General features: G+C 36.6%; 1 protein-coding gene across 1 annotated transcript in view; it reads left to right on the top strand.

Moving 5' to 3' along the window:
- Positions 1–16,529, top strand: part of TAFA2 (TAFA chemokine like family member 2) — a 106,931-nt gene extending 90,402 nt beyond the window's left edge. Inside the window, exons 2-4 of the mRNA XM_065888164.1 lie at positions 14,331–14,483; positions 15,611–15,735; positions 16,467–16,529. Coding sequence (XP_065744236.1) covers positions 14,331–14,483; positions 15,611–15,735; positions 16,467–16,529 — 341 coding nt within the window. The remainder of the gene's footprint in view (positions 1–14,330; positions 14,484–15,610; positions 15,736–16,466) is intronic.
- Positions 16,530–19,281: the final 2,752 nt, after the last annotated feature.

Here is a 19,281-nt window from a genome sequence, read left to right on the forward strand (position 1 = left end):
TTGCATCCGTTTAAAGCTATACTTCCAGCACACCAGAGGACTGGATGCCTATAATCAAGGCAAAGATTAAACTGAAAAGTTAAATGAGGCTTAGGATATAAATGTTTAAAGAAGCAAGATAACTGTTTTAGAAAGTTTTATGTTATAAATATTTCAATATAAGGTTTTGGATAGTATATGTACTGTGGTTAAGTATACACGTGTGTAAACAAAACAGAAATAAATACCTTTCTATATTGTTATTAAAGATGTCAGTGAAATTATAGAAATTTAAAACTGGAGGAAGCTTAGAGATCATTTAGTCTAGACCAGGAAACTAAGCAGGACCAATATTGCTGACTTGACTTGGCAAGCTTCCAAGAATCTTGCAAAATTCAGGTTAAACATCATCTTCTTTACAAATTATTTCCTATCTCCCTTCTCACACCTGCCCCTTCCTGGCTGCAATTCATTTTTTAAATTATCTTAGTGCATTCTCTGGCTATGTGGGTCATGGCCTCTTTATCACTTTATTTTACATGGCTCTCCCCCTCTTCTGCCTTCTAAGCTCCTTGAAAGCAGGGACTGTTTTCCCTTCAGTTTTATATTCTCAGGAGACAGCGCAATGCCTGGAACTTAATCAGTGTTAGATGAATCTTCTAATGTGTGTGAATGAGTTTGCAGAGATCTCAGGGTTAGTTAGTAGTGGAGTGCAAATGAGGGCACAGATTTTTCCGACTCACCGACCAATGATCCTTCTACTACACTTTGCTGCTTCTCTATTCTAATTTGAATTTCCCATCATAACTGGATTCTAAACACATTTTTTAAAAAGGACATTATCAGAAGCTATCAACAACCAAAAAAGTTACATTGATATGTCGGTGTAAAATTCTTACCCAGTGACTAGGGAGTACAGAATATAATTTCTCAAAGAGCTACTAGCATCTAAAAACTTGTTTAAAAGGCTTATGTAGTTTTCCTTAAAAATTCGACTTAGGATTTATATCCTTTTGATCTAGAGTGACACTCAGAACCTGGATGTTCCATATTGAAATTACTGAAGTGTTGAGGAAAGATAACCTAAATTTGCTTTTTATGTCAATCACTGGGAACAAAGCAAACCTTCCATGTGTGAGAGAAGATTTGGTTGGAAGGCAAAGATTTTGTTCATTCTTGAATAATACCAATTTCTTCTGTTTATAGATATCTTGCTGGCTTCAAAAAATACTTCAGATGTAGAAAACCTCTTAGTATATTGAAGGGTATGGGATTATGAATCTGCAAAATTAGATACAGGAAATAGAAGTTCATCCTTCTCTCAGTAGATAGTCATAGATAATCATTTTTTAAAATTAAATTACTTAATACCTCTATCTATCTAGATTTGTATGTGGCTTATAATATATTTTCAGACTGGAAAAGAAACTTAGAGATCCTTCTAATTTTGTAGTTGAGGAAACTGAAGTCCAAATAAGTAAAGTGATTTTTCAGAGTTGTCCTGACCAATTTGGGACCAAAGTCAAGGTCTCCAGGGTCAGAGTACAATATCCCACTGCTTCTCTGATGAACAGGTTTTCACTGATTATGTTGGAAGTTTCTTCCATTATGTACAAATGCTACTGGTTGAAATGCTTTTAGCTGACATCACATTTTTTTCTTTAATACATGGTATTAAATGTTCTATCATATATGGCCAACTTCCTTATTTTATGGATGATAAATTGTGATTTAGAGAGATAGTTAACTGAATTACCCAAAATTAAATAGTCAATTTGTGGTAGTTCTGGAAATAGAATTTAGGGCTTCTGCCCTCCCAATCCAGGGCTCTTCTTGAAACTCTACTTGCTTCTCCAACAGAGCAAATTAAACACATATCCACAAAATAGCAAGGTCAAATGTTTTTACAATTCTAATAAGTTCATCTAAGCCTAGACTTGAAAAAATGATTAAATTGACTGTTTTTTCTCTCTTGAGAACTCTTGTAGTAAACCATTTATGTATTCATTTATTCATCAAGCATATTGATTTTTCTATTATGGATCTCAAACTGTGCCTCAAGCTGGGGATTCGGAGATGAATAATCATGAGTTTGGGCCTCACAATTTAGTAGAGGGAAAGAGAGATATAAAAAGTAAATATAGAAAACTGTCACAAGTGTGGCAAAATAAGTAAGAAAATGTTAGAGGACAGAGCAGTCCAGTCTACCTGAAGGGTTGATTAATCTTCATTGAGTAGGTGTTACAGTGTTCTGAACTTTAAAGATGGGTTAGGTGTTCCCGTGGAGTAAAAAGTGGGACCAGCACTCAAGAAAGAGTGAAAGGTGCTGAGCAATGATATAATAAAATTATAAAAATAGTTTATATAACTTCTGCATAGGTTGCAGCAGGAGTGCCCAGGAAAGTGAGGCTGGAGAAATCAGAGTTGGCCTGATGTAAGGATACGTGTGCTATGCCCAAGAGTTTTGAATTTATCCTATGAAAAACAACGAGCCAAGGATACTTTTATACCCTAGGCTTTATTTTAGAAAGACCTACTATGGTAGAATGTGTGTGTTTATGTGTGTAAGGGAACGATCTAGCAAATAGGGACCCTCATGATTATTCAAGGAAAAGATGCTAAGGATGCCTAGGCTAGGACAGTAGAAGTGAGGTCGTAGAGGAGGGAGAGAAATTAAGGTGTAAAAGAGGCAAAATGAGAGGAATTTGGTGAGCAAAGAGATGTGGGGAGTTGGTAATGGAAGTGACATTGAACTAAAATTAAGAGAGCTGAGTACTAATCTATGATCTTGAATTAGGATTATGTTTTCTAACCATCAATTTCTTTTTTGTAAAATGGCCAAGTAGGACTTTATTAGACTTGAAGTCTCTAGAAATCAATTGATTCTCTTTTAGATATTCACATTGTATATAAATAGATTCAGGGATTTAAGGCCTCCATAATAATTATAGCTAACATTTACCCTTTACCATATATCGTTATGAATGTTGACTCAGTTGATCCTCATTATAACCCTTTATGGTAGATGATAATGCAATTCCCATTTTACAGATGAGGAGCTGAGGCTTAATGTTTTCAAATCACATCTTTTATCTTCTGCATGTCTTCGTCCACGTGGGCTGCTATAACAAAATACCAAAGAGTGGGTGGCCTATAAACAACAGAAATTTATTTCTCACAGTCCCGGAGGGTGGAAGTCTGAGATCAGGGTGCCAGCACGGTAGAGTGAGGGCCCCCTTCCGGGTTTCAGACTTCATGTTGTATCCTCACATTGCAGAAAGGGTAAATTCGCTCTCAGGGCTCTCTTTTATAAGAGCACCAAATCTAATCACCTTCCAAAGGTCCCAAAGTTCCCACCTCTTAATACTATCACCTTGGGTATTAGGTTTTCAACATATGAATTCTGGGAGGACACAAACATTCAGACTACAGCACCGCTCTTTTTATTCTCTGTGTAATTTTTCTCATGAAGCACTTTGATTGTACCCAACTCCTTCCTAGGTCCATTGCTAGGAATATTATTGCATATTAATTAATACTGGCTATTGTAACAGGTATAACACTCAATCTTATTGGTTTAACATAGCCTAAGTTTATTCCTTGTGCATGTGAATCCAGTTAGTATCAGGAGGTAGATCTCTCCTCTACACAGTCATGCAGGGGCCCAGGCTGATGGTGACTCTTCAGGATCACCTTTGGCACTGACATCTATCTGAAAGGGGAAGAGAGAGAGTGGCTGATAGAGTGGGAGGTTTTTTGTAGGCCTGGTCTTGAAGAAGTATAACTCATTTCTGCCCCTCTTCCATGTGTTACGTGCAAGGGAGACTGGAAAATGTAGTCTAGTTGTGTGCCCAGGAGGAAAGAAAAAGGAGGCTTGGTGAATAGGTAGATACTCTCTTTTAAAGGTGGGACTTGAACCTGGACCATCTGACTTCAGTCTCCTCACCCAAACCACCGTGTTACATATTACCTTTTGGATTTGATTGCTCTCATGGAATCAACAGTAATCAAACTATTTTGTACATAAAGCAACGTGAGGATACAGGTTGACTTTATAGTGAACATTACACTGTGTAGTTAAGATTTGTGGCTTCATACAGGTAAGAAATAAATCCAAAATATAAATTTCATAAACTCTCTTCTCAGTTTCTCATTAAGTTCAGTGACTTAGTGAGGTTAATTTGTCAGTTTGAAGCAATTAAAAAAATACATTTTACTTCGACTTTCATTTTCTGATAGGTCTCATATATTGTACCCATTGTAATGAAACTTAATCATTTCATAAACTCATAACACTTTAGAAATGGAAGGAACCTTTAAATTATCTCTCAAACTAGTCTGATTTCCTCATTTTGCAGCTGAGGATAGAGACTCAGGGACTTACTCAACATTTCACTCTTCAGGGACAACATTCCATCTTTCTTTTCACTGCTCTCGCTGCTCACTCTATCATTTCCCTGAAGAAGCTCTTGGGCTGCCTGCTCTCCTTCCTAGGAGCAATTACAGGAATATTATTAGTCATAAAAGAACAGTGTGACTCTCATAGTGTTTAGGAATTGGGGATGTTCTGATTCTTCACATTTTGGGGGTACAATTTGGGATTAAGCAGAAAATCTACTTTTAAACGTTTGCCTTTAGAAACATTTAAAAGAATATTATGGATCATTTTCCCCTCGTAGTAATTGGAGTTGGTTATCTTTTGAAATGTCAACTTTCACTATGAGGTAAATATGGGAAGTGAGACTGTTGAATGGCAAATTTCCTGGATCCTACTTTGAAGGTGGAAACTTGTCTTTTGCTCTTAAAAGTGGGAGTAGAAAATACTTCTTTTTTAAAAAATTGAAGTCTAGTTGATTTACAGTGTTGTGTGAGTTTCTGGCATACAGCAAAGTGACTCAGATGTGTGTGTGTGTGTGTGTGTGTGTGTATATATATACACACACACACATATATATGTTCTTTTTCATATTCTTTTCCATTATGGTTTATTGCAGGATATTGAATATAGTTCCCTGTGCTGTACAATAGTTCTGACTGATAATTAGCTTTTGTTAATTTTAACTTTATCTTAAAAAAGGAAATATCCTAGTCAGTATATTATTTTTGGTTCAAAGAACAGAGACATCATCAAATTACGTCAGGAAAAAAAGGGGCTCACTGAAACCTATTCTATAAAATATTTCAGGAATTGAGGAAAAAGTTCAGGAAGACCTCAGGAGAGGCAGACACCAAGGCAGGTGGTGGAACTACCTACTTCTTTATGTCTTACCTTTGCACCTGTGCTTTTTTCCCACTCCTATGTGTCCCCATGTCTCAACACAGTGAGGCTCTCACAAAGCTCTCCACAGGTTACCTGACTCCTGATGCCAAATGACCTTTGGACTCAAGTGCCCATTTCCATGGGACAATTCTGTGACTTTTAGTTCAAATTTCTAAAGAAATGGATTTGATTGGTCCAGTTCCTCTTTTTCAGAGCAGACCTTACCAGCAGAAGTTGTTGGACAGTTTATAAAGAGACCAGTATTCTTTGAGGTTTGCCTTCCTCAACATCACTTCTCATTTAAAACGTGGATATAGAAGATGTTCATGATTGAGCTGAGGGGCAGTGAATCTAAAATTCCCCCAAGAATGAATCTTCTTCTGTTCTGCCTCTTTCTCTTAAAAATAGACTGTGGTACATCCTCTGGTTGAGAGTTTGCTTCTGTTAACGGAGACCATACTGTTATTAGGATTATTATCCTTTGTGGCAATCTGTTTTTCCCCAATAATTTTATTTTTTCCATATGAAACTAGAGCAGTTTTAGAAAACAAGCTCTGTAAAAATGTCATTGACATTTGGTTATTTCCTCCCCAATCATCCTGACTTCATAAATTATGTGAACTTTTGAAATTTCATTGAACTTTTTAAATGATCATTTCTTTTAATTAGATTGCTTCATCATGAAAGTCTAAAAATGTGCCCCACTTTTTCAGTCTAATGAATTAAAGTGAGAAATTAGCTGTCTCAGAAAGTTTTTGTTTCAGCACACTTTTTCCATTCAAAGTGATTTACAGCAACCTGAATCCACTAACTAGCTTGCACTTCAGATGCCTATTGGTCCATGTAGGTGATGCTTTATTTCTGCTTAGAAGGTGTAATGCATACTCTGGGGAGCTAGTCAAGCTGGGTAAAACTATTAAATAGGAGTGTATGGAGACAAACAAAATTTCAGAGTCAATGAGACAAATCAGAATACAAATAAGAACTGAAATCTAATGGAGAGGAAACCAAGTAGGAACAAATTCACAACTTGACGCTGAATTTACTCTCTTCTGTGGCTTGTGTCAGATTAATTTTTTTTACGTGCATCTCATGTCAACACAATTATACATATATATATATATATACACATAGATTTTTTAAAATATTAAATTAGAACTTTTATAGAATATAGATCTTTAACAACTATATCTTTTAAATTTATATGTTGTATCATTTTGGTATTCATTAATTACATTAATAGTTAAAATTAAAATCACATTTAAGTAATGCTATACAGTTTAAAAGCAGTTTCACATACATTATCTCATTTGGTCTTTATAAGGACTCGATGGAGCTATCTTAGAGATGAACAAGCCAGTTCTTTGAAAGGTGAATGGGCTTAAGCATTTACTCAAGTATCGTATAGGTTAGGGTAGACTTGCACTGAGATATTTCAGTTCCAGAGCCCATGTCCTTTCTAGGCTACCAAGCATCACATGTAGGAACAGTGATACACTTCTTGCTTTCCTTCACGTCACCTGGAACTCTAGTCTACTGCATGTGCGTGGAGCTCTGTAGAAAAGACGTCATATGATAGTGTTGAAGATCATGGTTTCTGAAAGCAAACTGTCTGAATTCTCACCTCCGGTTTTGTCTATTACTATTTTACTTTGGGCAAGTTACTTACCATTTCTCTGGCTCAGTTTCTTCATCTGTAAATTGGGGATAATTATAGTTTCCTCTTTAATGGTTGTTGTGATGATAAAATGGAACAATGCATAGCATACAGTGAATAGTCTATGGATGTTACTTAGCAAATACCACTATTCCTTAAATTGTTTCCAGAGTGAATGGATTATTCTTACATTTAGAATGTGATATGCATAGCTTTGTGCTCTTATTGACCAAAGGCCAGCAACCACTACTCAAGGTAAATGATTTGCATTAATACTATTCTGTGAACCCATTTTTCATGTTTATGTATACAGTTGGTTCACAGGTAATGGCTAAAATGTGACCATATTAACATATATATAAACATATATGTGTATATAATTATATATAATTAAATGTGTCTATATAGGTATGTGTATATATATATAATTTAAAAAAATTTATGCACACATATAAACCAAATGCTATTCAGATTTTTTTTCTTATGGAGAAGGTAAAAAATAGTTAGAAACAAATGTGACCATATTAACATATATATAAACATATATGTGTATATAATTACATATAATTAAATGTGTCTATATAGGTATGTGTATATATATATAATTTAAAAAAATTTATGCACACATATAAACCAAATGCTATTCAGATTCTTTTTCTTATGGAGAAGGTAAAAAATAGTTAGAAACAAATGTGACCATATTAACATATATATAAACATATATGTGTATATAATTATATATAATTAAATGTGTCTATATAGGTATGTGTATATATATATAATTTTTAAAAATTTATGCACACATATAAACCAAATGCTATTCAGATTCTTTTTCTTATGGAGAAGGTAAAAAATAGTTAGAAACAAAGATTTTGCTAAAATGCCTTATAAGACTTCATTCCAGAGTATTCCAGTCATAATAGCTTTGCAAAAACATTTAGGAATCTTTAAGATAGGACTTAAGAGGCAGTCTCTTAAGGCCATGTTTCTGGGGAACCAGTAGGGCGATATCCTATTGTTGAAATGATATATGAAGGTAATAACCTTGGAAGGCAACAATTAGAGCTGGGCAAGACTTGGTAATCCTGTTTTCATAAGAATTAAAACCTATGTGTTCTCTAGTGTCATTTCACAAAAATGTAGGAGGCAACATTTTGTATTAATGCATCACATTCAGGGAGGAGAAAATAGCAGAAAGGTGTGGGGCTTTCTGTTGTTTTATCTTTTGTGACTTGGGGATTGTGACATGAAGAAAATGGTTCATTCTTTTTTCACTTAAATCTTCTCCAGGGGGTCTTGCATCATTTTAGTATGACGCCAATTGTCTGTGAAGTCTATTTTGTTAATTTGGAAAGCCCTAATATTTGATTAGATTAGTTTATCATGAGCTCTGTCTGACTCCGTGTAGAGAATTCTAGTAACTGCTTGAATTTTTTACAGTCTCATTAACCTTTTAAAGGAAAACCACAGGAATTAGTTTTACCTTCTTAAATTGCTTGTTTACCATTTATTAAACACATGCCCCATACTAGCAGTTTACATGAAAAATTAGCCTTTGTCTACAAGAATTTGACATGAGAAGTTAAGATATATAGCAGACAAATAAGAAAACTATGTGTGTGTATATGTATGCCATGCTTAGGTGAACTAAATTTTGCTAGAAGATTCACGTCCCTATTTTGAGACATCTCATTTTACTTGCCATATATACTGGCATATATAAAAATATTGAACAGTCAATATTCTCCCTACCCATGCCTTAAGACTCTTTGAGTGCGGGATTATCCATCCTTCCATCCATCCATCCACCCACATCCACCTACCTACCTACCTATCATCTATCCTATTTTAACAAGGTTAATCATTCCCTTCTCATCCCCCCACAGAAAGCTTTACAACTTCAATTTTAATAAGAAGGACAAAGTCTGATAGAGCTTTTTCACAAAATCCTACTTCTCACGAGGAAACTCAACCCGTGTGTCTGTGCATTTTATTCACAGGCAATGAAAAGAAAGGTCAGGGCAGAAAGGCCTTGGGTCTGTGAGGCTTGCTCTTCTGCGTCACCTTTGTTATTAATTCCTTAACATTTAGTCCCATATTCTCTGAAAGGGGAGGACATGCCTCTCTTCTTCCCAGTGCAGCTCCTACCTTATCCTTCTCTTCATCACACCATATGGGCATCATTTTACCTCCTTTCTTCTCAAAGAAGAAATAAGCACACTTTCTTCACCAGAGCTCTGACATACTGAACTTAGCCAACATAATTATCCAATTGTAAAATGACTCTTTACAACCCTTTGAATTATATAAATATCTGAACAACATTTTCTTGTTTCTGTTCGTTCTGCATTGACTCAATAAGCTAGAATGATCCAGGTTTTTGAGATATCATGTTTCACTGACTTATCCTTCAACTAACACATTTGACAATATATATCCTACTGCACAACCTAGGAAGCAATGGAAAGTACTACTGTGTAGTCAGGGTAGGCTAAGTTTTGTGACAGTAGCAAACAACCACCAAATTTTAGAGGCTTATAACACTTTAAGGTTTCTCACTCATATGTCCATATGGTTGGCGGGGACTCTGTTTCATATCTCTTGGGGACTCAGGCTGATATAGTCTCTACTATCAAGAATGTAATTAGTTGCTCTTGCTGGTGGGAGAAATCTGGTGAATGACACTAGCTATTAAAATGTCCACACAGACTGATATCCTTTGCTTTTGCTCGTAAGTTCAGCTTTCATTTCATTGGCCAAAGCAAGTCACATCACCACATCTAGATTTAATTAGTGGGGTGGAGAAGTACAGTTTTCCTTGTCAGGAAAAGTAGAAATGAATTTTGACATTGGCATTGGGAAGGGAAAACCAGGTGCAAATTTTTCACCTGTCAATTCTTTTCCAACATATGATTAAAACTTCCTTGTAACAAAGATGATAAAATGGCCCTGGTGGATGATGCTGAAATGGTGCCTGTCTCTTTTCTCAGGATAGAGACTAGTGGAACCTCGCTGTGTGCTCCTGGCTGCTGCAGTTCTGTGGAAAAGAGAGCTCAGCCACTAACCAGCTCTTCCTGAAGCTGTCTCAGCTCGGTCCTCTGCCTGCTAGCATCACTCTCTGAAGAAACCCTAATAATCTCTTGTTCTCTAAACTGGCTTCCATTCAAAGACTTGCAGGACACATCTCATCATGACTTACATCTCTGTTTCCCTAAATTGCTATCAGAGCTCCAAGCATCCCAAATTATCTATCATCACACAGACGTTTATTTCCATTTTGTTCTGTAATCCCACCCCTTCATTCATTCCACTGTGTCCTCTACAGTTTACTGGGTGCATATCAGCCAACTCCCTGCCGGGCAGTCCTACTACACTTTCCCAGTAAATTTATTCTTCCTCTTTGAAATATATATTTCATATTCTGTTTTTCTTCTCAAACATCTCTCATGTTTCATAGCAAAATGAGATAAAATCAGATATGAAACTTCATCTTCTCACCAACTAATCCGCTCACACCTACCTGACTCTGTATTCACGTATCTCACCTTCACTCTTAGGATTAAACATCCCCACGTGAATCTAATGCCAACCCCCTAGGTGCCCTCAATCTCAATTCCTTATTTCCCTTTAAGGACATTCTTTTTTTAATTATCCACTTTCTCTCCTATATTGTCATTTTCTTTTTCTCAGATTTTTCCAGCAAGCAAGCATGCTTTTATGGCATCCGTTAAAAAACTTTCCTTGAACCTTTGCTTCATTCCAACTATTACTTCATCTCCTTCTTCCCTTCACAGAAAAACTCCTTGAAAGAAATTTTTATAATTATCTGCAGTTTTGCATCTCATTCTCTAATAAACTTACTATAATCATGCTTTCATCTTCATCATGCCATTAAAATGATTTTTATCTAGATCAAGTGCTAATAATAGCTAACACAGAGTACCTGCTATGAGGCAGGGAGTGTTCTAAATACTTTATACATATTAACTCATTTAATCCCCAAATCAACCATATGAAGACGGTGCTATTAATACCCCTCTTTTAGATATGAAAAAATACTAATCAGAGATATCTGATGATGTGCCCAAGGTTACAGTGATGTTTGAAGAAGCTTAGATTTGAACCTAGCTACTGTGGTTTTGGAGGCTCTGTTTTAACTGCTGCATCATATTATTTTTTTAGGAGACAATTATTTCGCTTCATTTATTAAACCTTTCAGCAACGTTTGACATAACTGACCAATCCCTCTTTCTTGAAACATTTTATTCTTTGGTTTTCCATGCCTTTATCTCATGTCCTTTTTCTCTTACCTCATGTTCTGCTCCGTATCAGTTTTTTCTACTGTCTCCCCTCTTCCAGATTTAGGTTCTGGACTATTCCTTCCCTACTTCTCTATCGGTAGCGGTAGCCTTTCCATGGTAATTTAGTCCAGTCTATGGCTTTAAATATCACCTATCAACCTAGAACTCTTAAGTGTGTATCTGCAGTCCAGATCTCTTCCCTAAGCTCCATTTTATAAATGTTGCTGCCTGATTTACATCTCTACTCCTGTGTCTTATAAGAATCTCAGACTTAACACAGACAAAACAGAACTACAGTAATTTCGACCCAACCCAACTTTTGCCAAACTCCCCTTTCCCAGGCCTCCTCTATCTTCCAGAACCACCAAATTCTAATTCCTCAGGACAAGCTTAGGAGTAATCCTTAATTCCTCTTCCCCTCACAGCTCATACTCAATCCATTAGCAAGTCAAACCAACTCTACTCTGAAATATCCCTCATCTGGTACTTCTTCCCAACCCTTAGTCTAGTCTGTGTCCCATCCTTCACCTCCTGAACTCCTGCAACCCCTTCACGACTGGTCTCCCCGCTTTCACTCTTGCTTTCTTCAGTCCATTCTCTAAAGAGCAGCTTGAGCAAACTTCTAAAGCATTAATGGGATGACAACATTTCCACCCAAAGGCTTTCCCTTGCAACGAGAATAAAATCCAATCTCTTTACCATGGTGCCCCCGCCCCTACACCATCTTCCTACGTTTCTGACACATTGTCCTCAGCCTCTCAGCTGTTCATCCACAGTACATCCACACTGGCCATCTTGCTGTCCTGGGAACACACCACACGTTTCCCCATTTCAGAACCTTGTCATTTTCTGCTCCTTCTCTTTGGAAAGTTCCTCCTTTCTTAGCTCTTCATCATGGAGGCTTTCTTCTCATCATTCAGGCCATTATTCAGGTTACCTCCTCAGAGAGGTTTTCCCTGAGACTCACAAAAATCTGCCTTCCCTCCATGCTTGATTACTCTCAATCACATTACCCTACTGCATTTCTTTCAAGGAGCTAGAAAATCTAATATTGTCTTACTTAATCATTAGTACCTAATTATTATTTGTTTTCTCCACAGGAATATGAGCTCTTTGAGGGCAGGTCTATGTCCATCTTACACATTGTTGCATCCCCATTACTCAGAACCATGCCTGATATGTGGTATTGACTCAAAATGTGACTAAGTGAGGTTCAGGGTAGAAAGCAGTATTTTGACTCGTATAATATTACATAAAGCATTCAATAAATTAAAACAAACTGAATCATCCTTAGCTAAGAAAATATTTTCTAGAGCACAAGGAACAGAAATCCGGCTTTCAAGTTTTTAGCTTTTGTTTGATAGCCTTGTGTTTGAATCACACATGGAGAAATCCCCATTTGTATCTACCATGACAGAAAAATCTTTGGGGCATTGGAAATGGTATCTGCTTCTTAACATTCTTTTGAGGATTATGTGTCAAAGCTGTATGTTACACCTGAGTTTCTCGGTTTCGCATGGGGGGTGAGGTGGACAATCCATGCGGTTTGGTCTCTCTTAGAAGAAAAATCCAAGCAATCTAACCTGAGTTACTGCCTAGTGGTTCCTCATCTCTGAGGGGAAGATTGATATGAATGCATGATGTACTCACCTCATTTACAAAATGATCTCAGTGTACTTTATAACATTAAACAACTTCCTGTGTCCTACTTTTCTATTTAAATCTGTTTTTATATCAGTCACGTTCTTACATTTCTGAAAGCATAACATTTCAACAAATGTTTGATTTTAAGCTGGTTTTATCTTTAGCAGATGGAAATTTTGCTTGATCATTTCACAGTAGGGTTAATACTTTGAAGAAGAGATGCTGGGTAGAAAACACAATGAAGGCAAACTCCAACCCTATCCTAATGTGATAAGTGAGGTCCAAAAATTTCAATCACCCAAACAGTTCAGTAGCCTTACTGTGAGGTTAAGAAAATGGGTGATGGAGCCTCACAGCTTAGTGAACTGGCTTTTTCCAGGCTAGATATAAATCCATCCAAGTTCTGGCTGTGGTGGTTGTCATTCGGTGGCAGTTGTTCCCTCAGGCAAAATGGAAAGGAATGTTTTTTTTTTTTTTTTCCCCTCCTGAACAGGCATTTAATTGTCTTATTTCAGTTGGAAGCAGTAGTTGGAGAATAAGTTACAGGAACAGACAAACAAACAAAAAAAAAAAAACAAGAAAACCCCAAAACCAAAAAACCCCACATAAATTAAAGTGCTTCAGACTGCAAATATAAACACAAGGGCAGGGGAGGCCACCGAGCTCTCTCCCTTGACCTGAGACAGGAGGGTCATGTCATTGTCGGGTCCCTTTACCATCACCACTCTCTGATCTCAGCCCTGCAGGTGGGAGGGAGGGAGGGAATGTCAGAGGCAGGGAAGAGGACTTCAAGGAACGAGGAAAACACTTTGTAAACTTAGAACCAGGGTGCAAGGTGGGGGGCAAGGGAGCTCCTGGAGCCCTTGCCGCAGCCTTCCCTGAGGCTGGATGGAACGTTCAGGAAAATGGCAGGAATTTCAAAAATCACCCAATTAGTTCATTTCCAGGGAAATTGAGCAGAAGAATCCTGAGGAAGTGGGTTCCCACCCTCTGCCTTCTGATTTCTGAAAAGAATTTCCCTTCCTGGCCCTTGCCCTTACACTCACCCCTAGATGAAGAATATAACCTTTATCATCCCACCTACTTTGAGAATAAGGTTTGTCTCAGCCCTAGTACAGGGCACCTTGTCCGGGGGTTCCCTTACTTTGATCAACACGTTGAACAAAAAGGTGTAAAAAAAAGTCATATGCAAATAAATATGTTTTTGATGATACCACACATTGCCTCTATATTTCAGACTGCTCTAACAGTTCATTCTAATCTAGTCACTAATTGTTCCTGCTTCACCAAGCATTTACTGACAGAAACGGTCCTACCACATTTAACAAAGAGATCAGATCTGCATTATGGAGTCAGCATCATTGTATTTCTAGTTTCATGCATGGCGGATCCTTTATAGAGCTATATTTAATGTGCTTCTAATTAAAAAGAGGGGGGAGTATCCAAAGCTTTCTCAATGTTATCTCAACTTTTGTTTTTGTTTGTGTAGCTCACCATGTTAAAACGGGCACTTGCGAGGTGGTGGCACTCCACAGATGTTGTAATAAGAACAAGATAGAAGAACGGTCACAAACAGTCAAGTGCTCCTGCTTCCCTGGGCAGGTGGCAGGTACCACACGAGCTGCTCCATCTTGTGTGGATGGTGAGGCTTCTTCCATTGCTCTTTGGGATAGGGTAGACGAGGACTGCTTAGAACTGGAATCCCACTGTGATGCTGATGACTGGGGTTAATCCTGGGGGACCGCACCATCAACCATGTGGTTGGTACAAGGTCACTTGAAGAGCGTTTTGAAATCTAAAATCTATTGGAAGATGGTCTAAGATCTTATGCGGTTTTGTAGCAAAAGGCATTATAATGAGGTTCCAATAAGTCCATGTGCCTCTTACTTTGATGCCATGAAATATTGATTTGCCAGTGGAGGGCGAGTGTGTGTGTGTGTGTATGTGTGTGTGTGTGTATAAATTATTTGGCAAAGGAAAAATGAAAATAGATGGTTAAATAGTGTGGGTACCTAAACACATGGCTGGTTCTTAACAATGAAAAAATAAACACTGCACAGATGAGTGAACGTTTAGCTGTGGATAGAATTCACATGAAATATTTTTATAGAGATTTATCAAAATATTAATTTCTTTCTTGGAGGATTCACCTAATTACAAAGGATATAAACATTTATGTGGGTCTATATAATTGATGTTATCATAAATAATAATGTGTTAAGTGCTCATATTTTCATGGTGCACTCCTTGTGACAATAGTTACTGCCCACAGTAAAAAAAGATTGTGTTCATTTGAATGCCTTCCTGATTTTAGCCTACTTGTGGGAAATACTACATTGATTCTAAAATATTGACTCTGGTCATGGACTCACTTTCTTATATGTTTATGTAAATCAGCACATGCATGTATCCACGTAGTTTCTTTCCAATATGTTACTGTCCATGAAGCCTATATGTTGGCATGAAATATCCTTTAAAAATGTGCCTATCATTAACAATACTGTATTATACACTTAACATGAGGTCTACCATCTTAAAATTTTAAGTATTCTTACCAAAGTAAAATAAAAATTAAAAAAATATCTTTAGTCAAAATATCTAGAAAGATTTATTCCCTTTGGACCAAAAAAAAAAAAAAAAGCATCCTTCAAAATCTAATCAGCCCAGTGGTGGGAAAAATATGTGGCTTTTGTTCCTCTTTAAATGTGCACCCAAAGAATTAACAAGCCCAAATAGAAAATATTACATTGATTTTTCTATCTCCTGTAGCTTCAATAGTGGAACAGAAATGGTGGTGCCATATGCAACCATGTCTTGAGGGAGAGGAATGTAAAGTTCTTCCAGATCGGAAAGGATGGAGCTGTTCCTCTGGGAATAAAGTGAAAACAACTAGGGTAAGTGGACAGCCAGCCTGTGAAAGCAAAAAGTCTCTCAATTAATAGAGCACGGAGCATGTGCAGTGACATCTTTAAGTGGTGGTTGTAGGATGAGAGGTAATAGTTTTCCATAGTACATTTTTCTCCCATTTTCTCCCTGCTTCATTTTTTCATAGCACATTTTTATTTCACCCAGAATAACATCTTCTGTAGATTGCCATCAACTGTCATATTACCTAATAATTAAATACTCTTTGTTCCTTCATGAGATACTGACAAAAACGTGAACACCCCCGCCCCAAGGATGCGTGTTAAATGCTGGGAAGGTGACCCCAGTCCCTCATTCTTCTGATGGATAGTAATCTGAATAAATTCTGAAAAAAAGAGAATTTATATATGACTCAACAAACATTTCCCAGTTAATATTCTTTCATTTTTATGAGATAATTATTTTGACCTCCCTGATATCTGGATCAATGAATAGTTTTCTAATGGTTAAGTTTGTAATCATGTGATGAGTTATCAAGAGGAGTTTTCAAATCTCAGGGTCAATATAAAAGGAATGCTCTTCAGACAGTGAGGTATTTCAGCTTGCAATGACTGATTTCTGGGGGGTAGGAGAGAAGTGAAAAATAGCTTTATTCTTTCATTTTCTAATTACCTCCATGGATATTCCGGACTGGCAGAATTTAAATTCTTTGTGGAATCAGCAAATGAAAGTTTTGTCTTATTTTGCTTTTTGCCCTAAGGGGAAAGCTGACTACTGTTTAGAACTGGATGACTGGGGGCTAGAACAGAATAACGTTTTATAAAAGGGGGATATTTTATTTAATAAAATGTAACATAAAACTAGAGACTGTAATTTACGGTATTGATTAACAATAGCAGTTTTTTTTTTTTAAACCTTGTGTGGACATATTCAAGAGGATTATTTTAAAATCCCATCAGATATATAATGTTGAGTAATATCTTTAGTGCATTGACTATTCAGACATACAGAGAAGTAACCAAGTTTCTAATAAATAATAACTTTATATTTTGTCAAATGATTTCATGACTCTAGACTCATCAGTTGAAGGCTGACACTCTTCCAGAATCTGTGGAGTGCATGACCAGTTAATTAGAATAATTGTATTATTCAGTTAGCACATGATATAATCCATATTGATTTGTTAAAACCATTCTGGCAATGTAAAATTTCCTTATAAGCTATTTATAGCATGAAAATTTTTTTCCTAACACTATTAATCCTTAGTCTAAAATAGCACTCATGTAAATGCCTGGAGATTTAAGATTCTGAAACAATTCTTTTTTTTAAATAGTGAGTTCTCTACATCGTAATTCTATGTTTTTATTACATCAGTGGGTATGAGGAAGCTAACACTTATTAGATACTTAAAACATATGCCATATACTGAACAATGTGCTTCATGTGAATTAGCTCATTTAATCCTCTTAATAGCCCAGTGAAAGAGGTAATATTATTATCTCCTTTTACAGCTGAGTAAACCAAAGCTTTAAAATGTTAAGTGACTTCCCAAGGTCATATAGCTAATTAATGGGAAGTTACAGATCAAACCGTATATTTTCATTCCAGAACCTAATCTCTTAACCTGTAGTTTATATTAGATCATTTAACTTATTCTTAAGCAATAGTGATGAAAGTTTCCTATAATTCTGTTCATATAAAGTAGACCTTTAAAAATATTTTTAGCTTTTTGGATCATTGAAATGAAAAGGTCAGAAGCATGTGATCTAAATTCTCATAATAAATTGTTTTAGAAGTGTTGCTTCACTCCCTGTTGGGCCATATTCTCAATAGTTCAAATGTAAAATTGAGTCTCTGCTTCACAAATTCTTCATAATGTAATTAAACAAGATAGATGAAAGACTGAGAACTTGTGAGTAGGGAAGACCACATCTAGATCCTCTAGTTTGTTTTATTTATAAATTCATATAACTTATAGTGGATTGCCCTTTCTATTTTTCCTTCATCTCCTTTGCCCTGGAGAACAGCTGTTAATGGAAGACCTCATTGAAGATACTGTAGAGAGGATTCATGCAATAGTGGGTGTTTGTATTAAATTATCTTAAAAATTCCTTCCGACCCTGAGAGTCTATGATTCTCGTTTAAAAAGGAAAAATCATTATATATAAGAGGGCTTGAGAGAAGGAGCTTCTTCAGTACAATCAAAGTAAATTATTGTTACTTTTTCCTTCACAAGTAAAAAGATTGCTGGTGAAAGTGAAGCTACTTGGACATTTTCAACTAAAGGAACGTCATGGCATTTCAAATGCCTGGGCAAAATGATGTTCAATTACGAATATCAGTTTGGCTCACAAAACAATTAGGTGAATTTCCCTGAGGCCCCAAAGAAGCAAAGTTGTCAAGGTCATCATGTTATTAGTGTTCTGCCATCTCCTTTGAAATAGTCCAAAAAGTATTGGAGATGAGATAAATTCTTGAAATAGTTCTGGCACGACATTACTTTGCCCACAGTGGAAGTGTTGGGTAGAAGTAGGTTCTGCCCTACATAAACAGCAGCAACATTATTGAAAAGAAATCTGATCATTATTTTAATCACTGGTGTTATTATCCACTTGCTGGTCTTGAATAAGGTAGCCATGGCTGTGGTGAGCCGAGAAGCCACTGAAGCCCTGATTTGGCAGGTCCTAGCCACAAATGGGAAAGTCTGGAAGTTAAGCAGGAATAGGCTATAAAAGTAACTGAAGAGCTGCTCTCAGCAAAAAGTCATTTGGGTTCCTTACGCAAGATATGTTGGTCTTATGGGATTATCACTGCAAGCAAAATGGCTCGAGAAATGATTAAAATTTGCAGTAATGTACATCCTCCTTCATAACTGCCCGTATCCAATCTGGAGTGCTCTGGTAAATTTAATGTTAGAAAAAAACCAGTCAGCCAAAAACATCAATGAGGCTTGCTTGGCCTCAGCAGAGATGCATGGTACTTTCCAGAATTGACTACAGATCAGGGGCTGGGTGAATTTCTCATTTAAGACAAATTTGGAACGTACATTGTACTTCCCATAAATGCTAATTATATCCTCCTTCTGTCTTTGTACTAGATTCAGGAAGCTTATTGCCATAACCCATTTTCTAATTGTCCTAACAAGGGGAAAAGGCAAAGAATAGACAGCCTTCGTTAGAACAGCAATATTTGCATACATGCTCTCCAAAACCCCAAACGTTTAGTCTGCAGAGAAAGGAGGGTGCAACATTGTTTCCCGAACCCTACTTCTCACCTTAAAGCTGGAAACTAATGACTGCGTATGACATCTGTAACCATCTACTGTATTACTTTAAAGAACTCCTAAGTTAAAAAGAAAAAAAGGAAAAGCCATGAAAGCCTTTTGATTTCAAACTCACTTTCAAAGATAAATAATAAAGAACTTTTCAAAGAGTCATTAATAAAAGAATAGTCTTTCCAGTGTGAAACAGCGCATAATTATATGCTGGTTATATAATAGAAAAGTAGAAGGGGGGAAATGTGCTGTAGAGATTGTAAGAATTGAGAAAAAAAACTTTGATAACATTGTTAGAATC

Source organism: Phocoena phocoena, chromosome 11 (assembly GCF_963924675.1).
Source record: "Phocoena phocoena chromosome 11, mPhoPho1.1, whole genome shotgun sequence".
Classification (NCBI taxonomy): domain Eukaryota; kingdom Metazoa; phylum Chordata; class Mammalia; order Artiodactyla; family Phocoenidae; genus Phocoena; species Phocoena phocoena.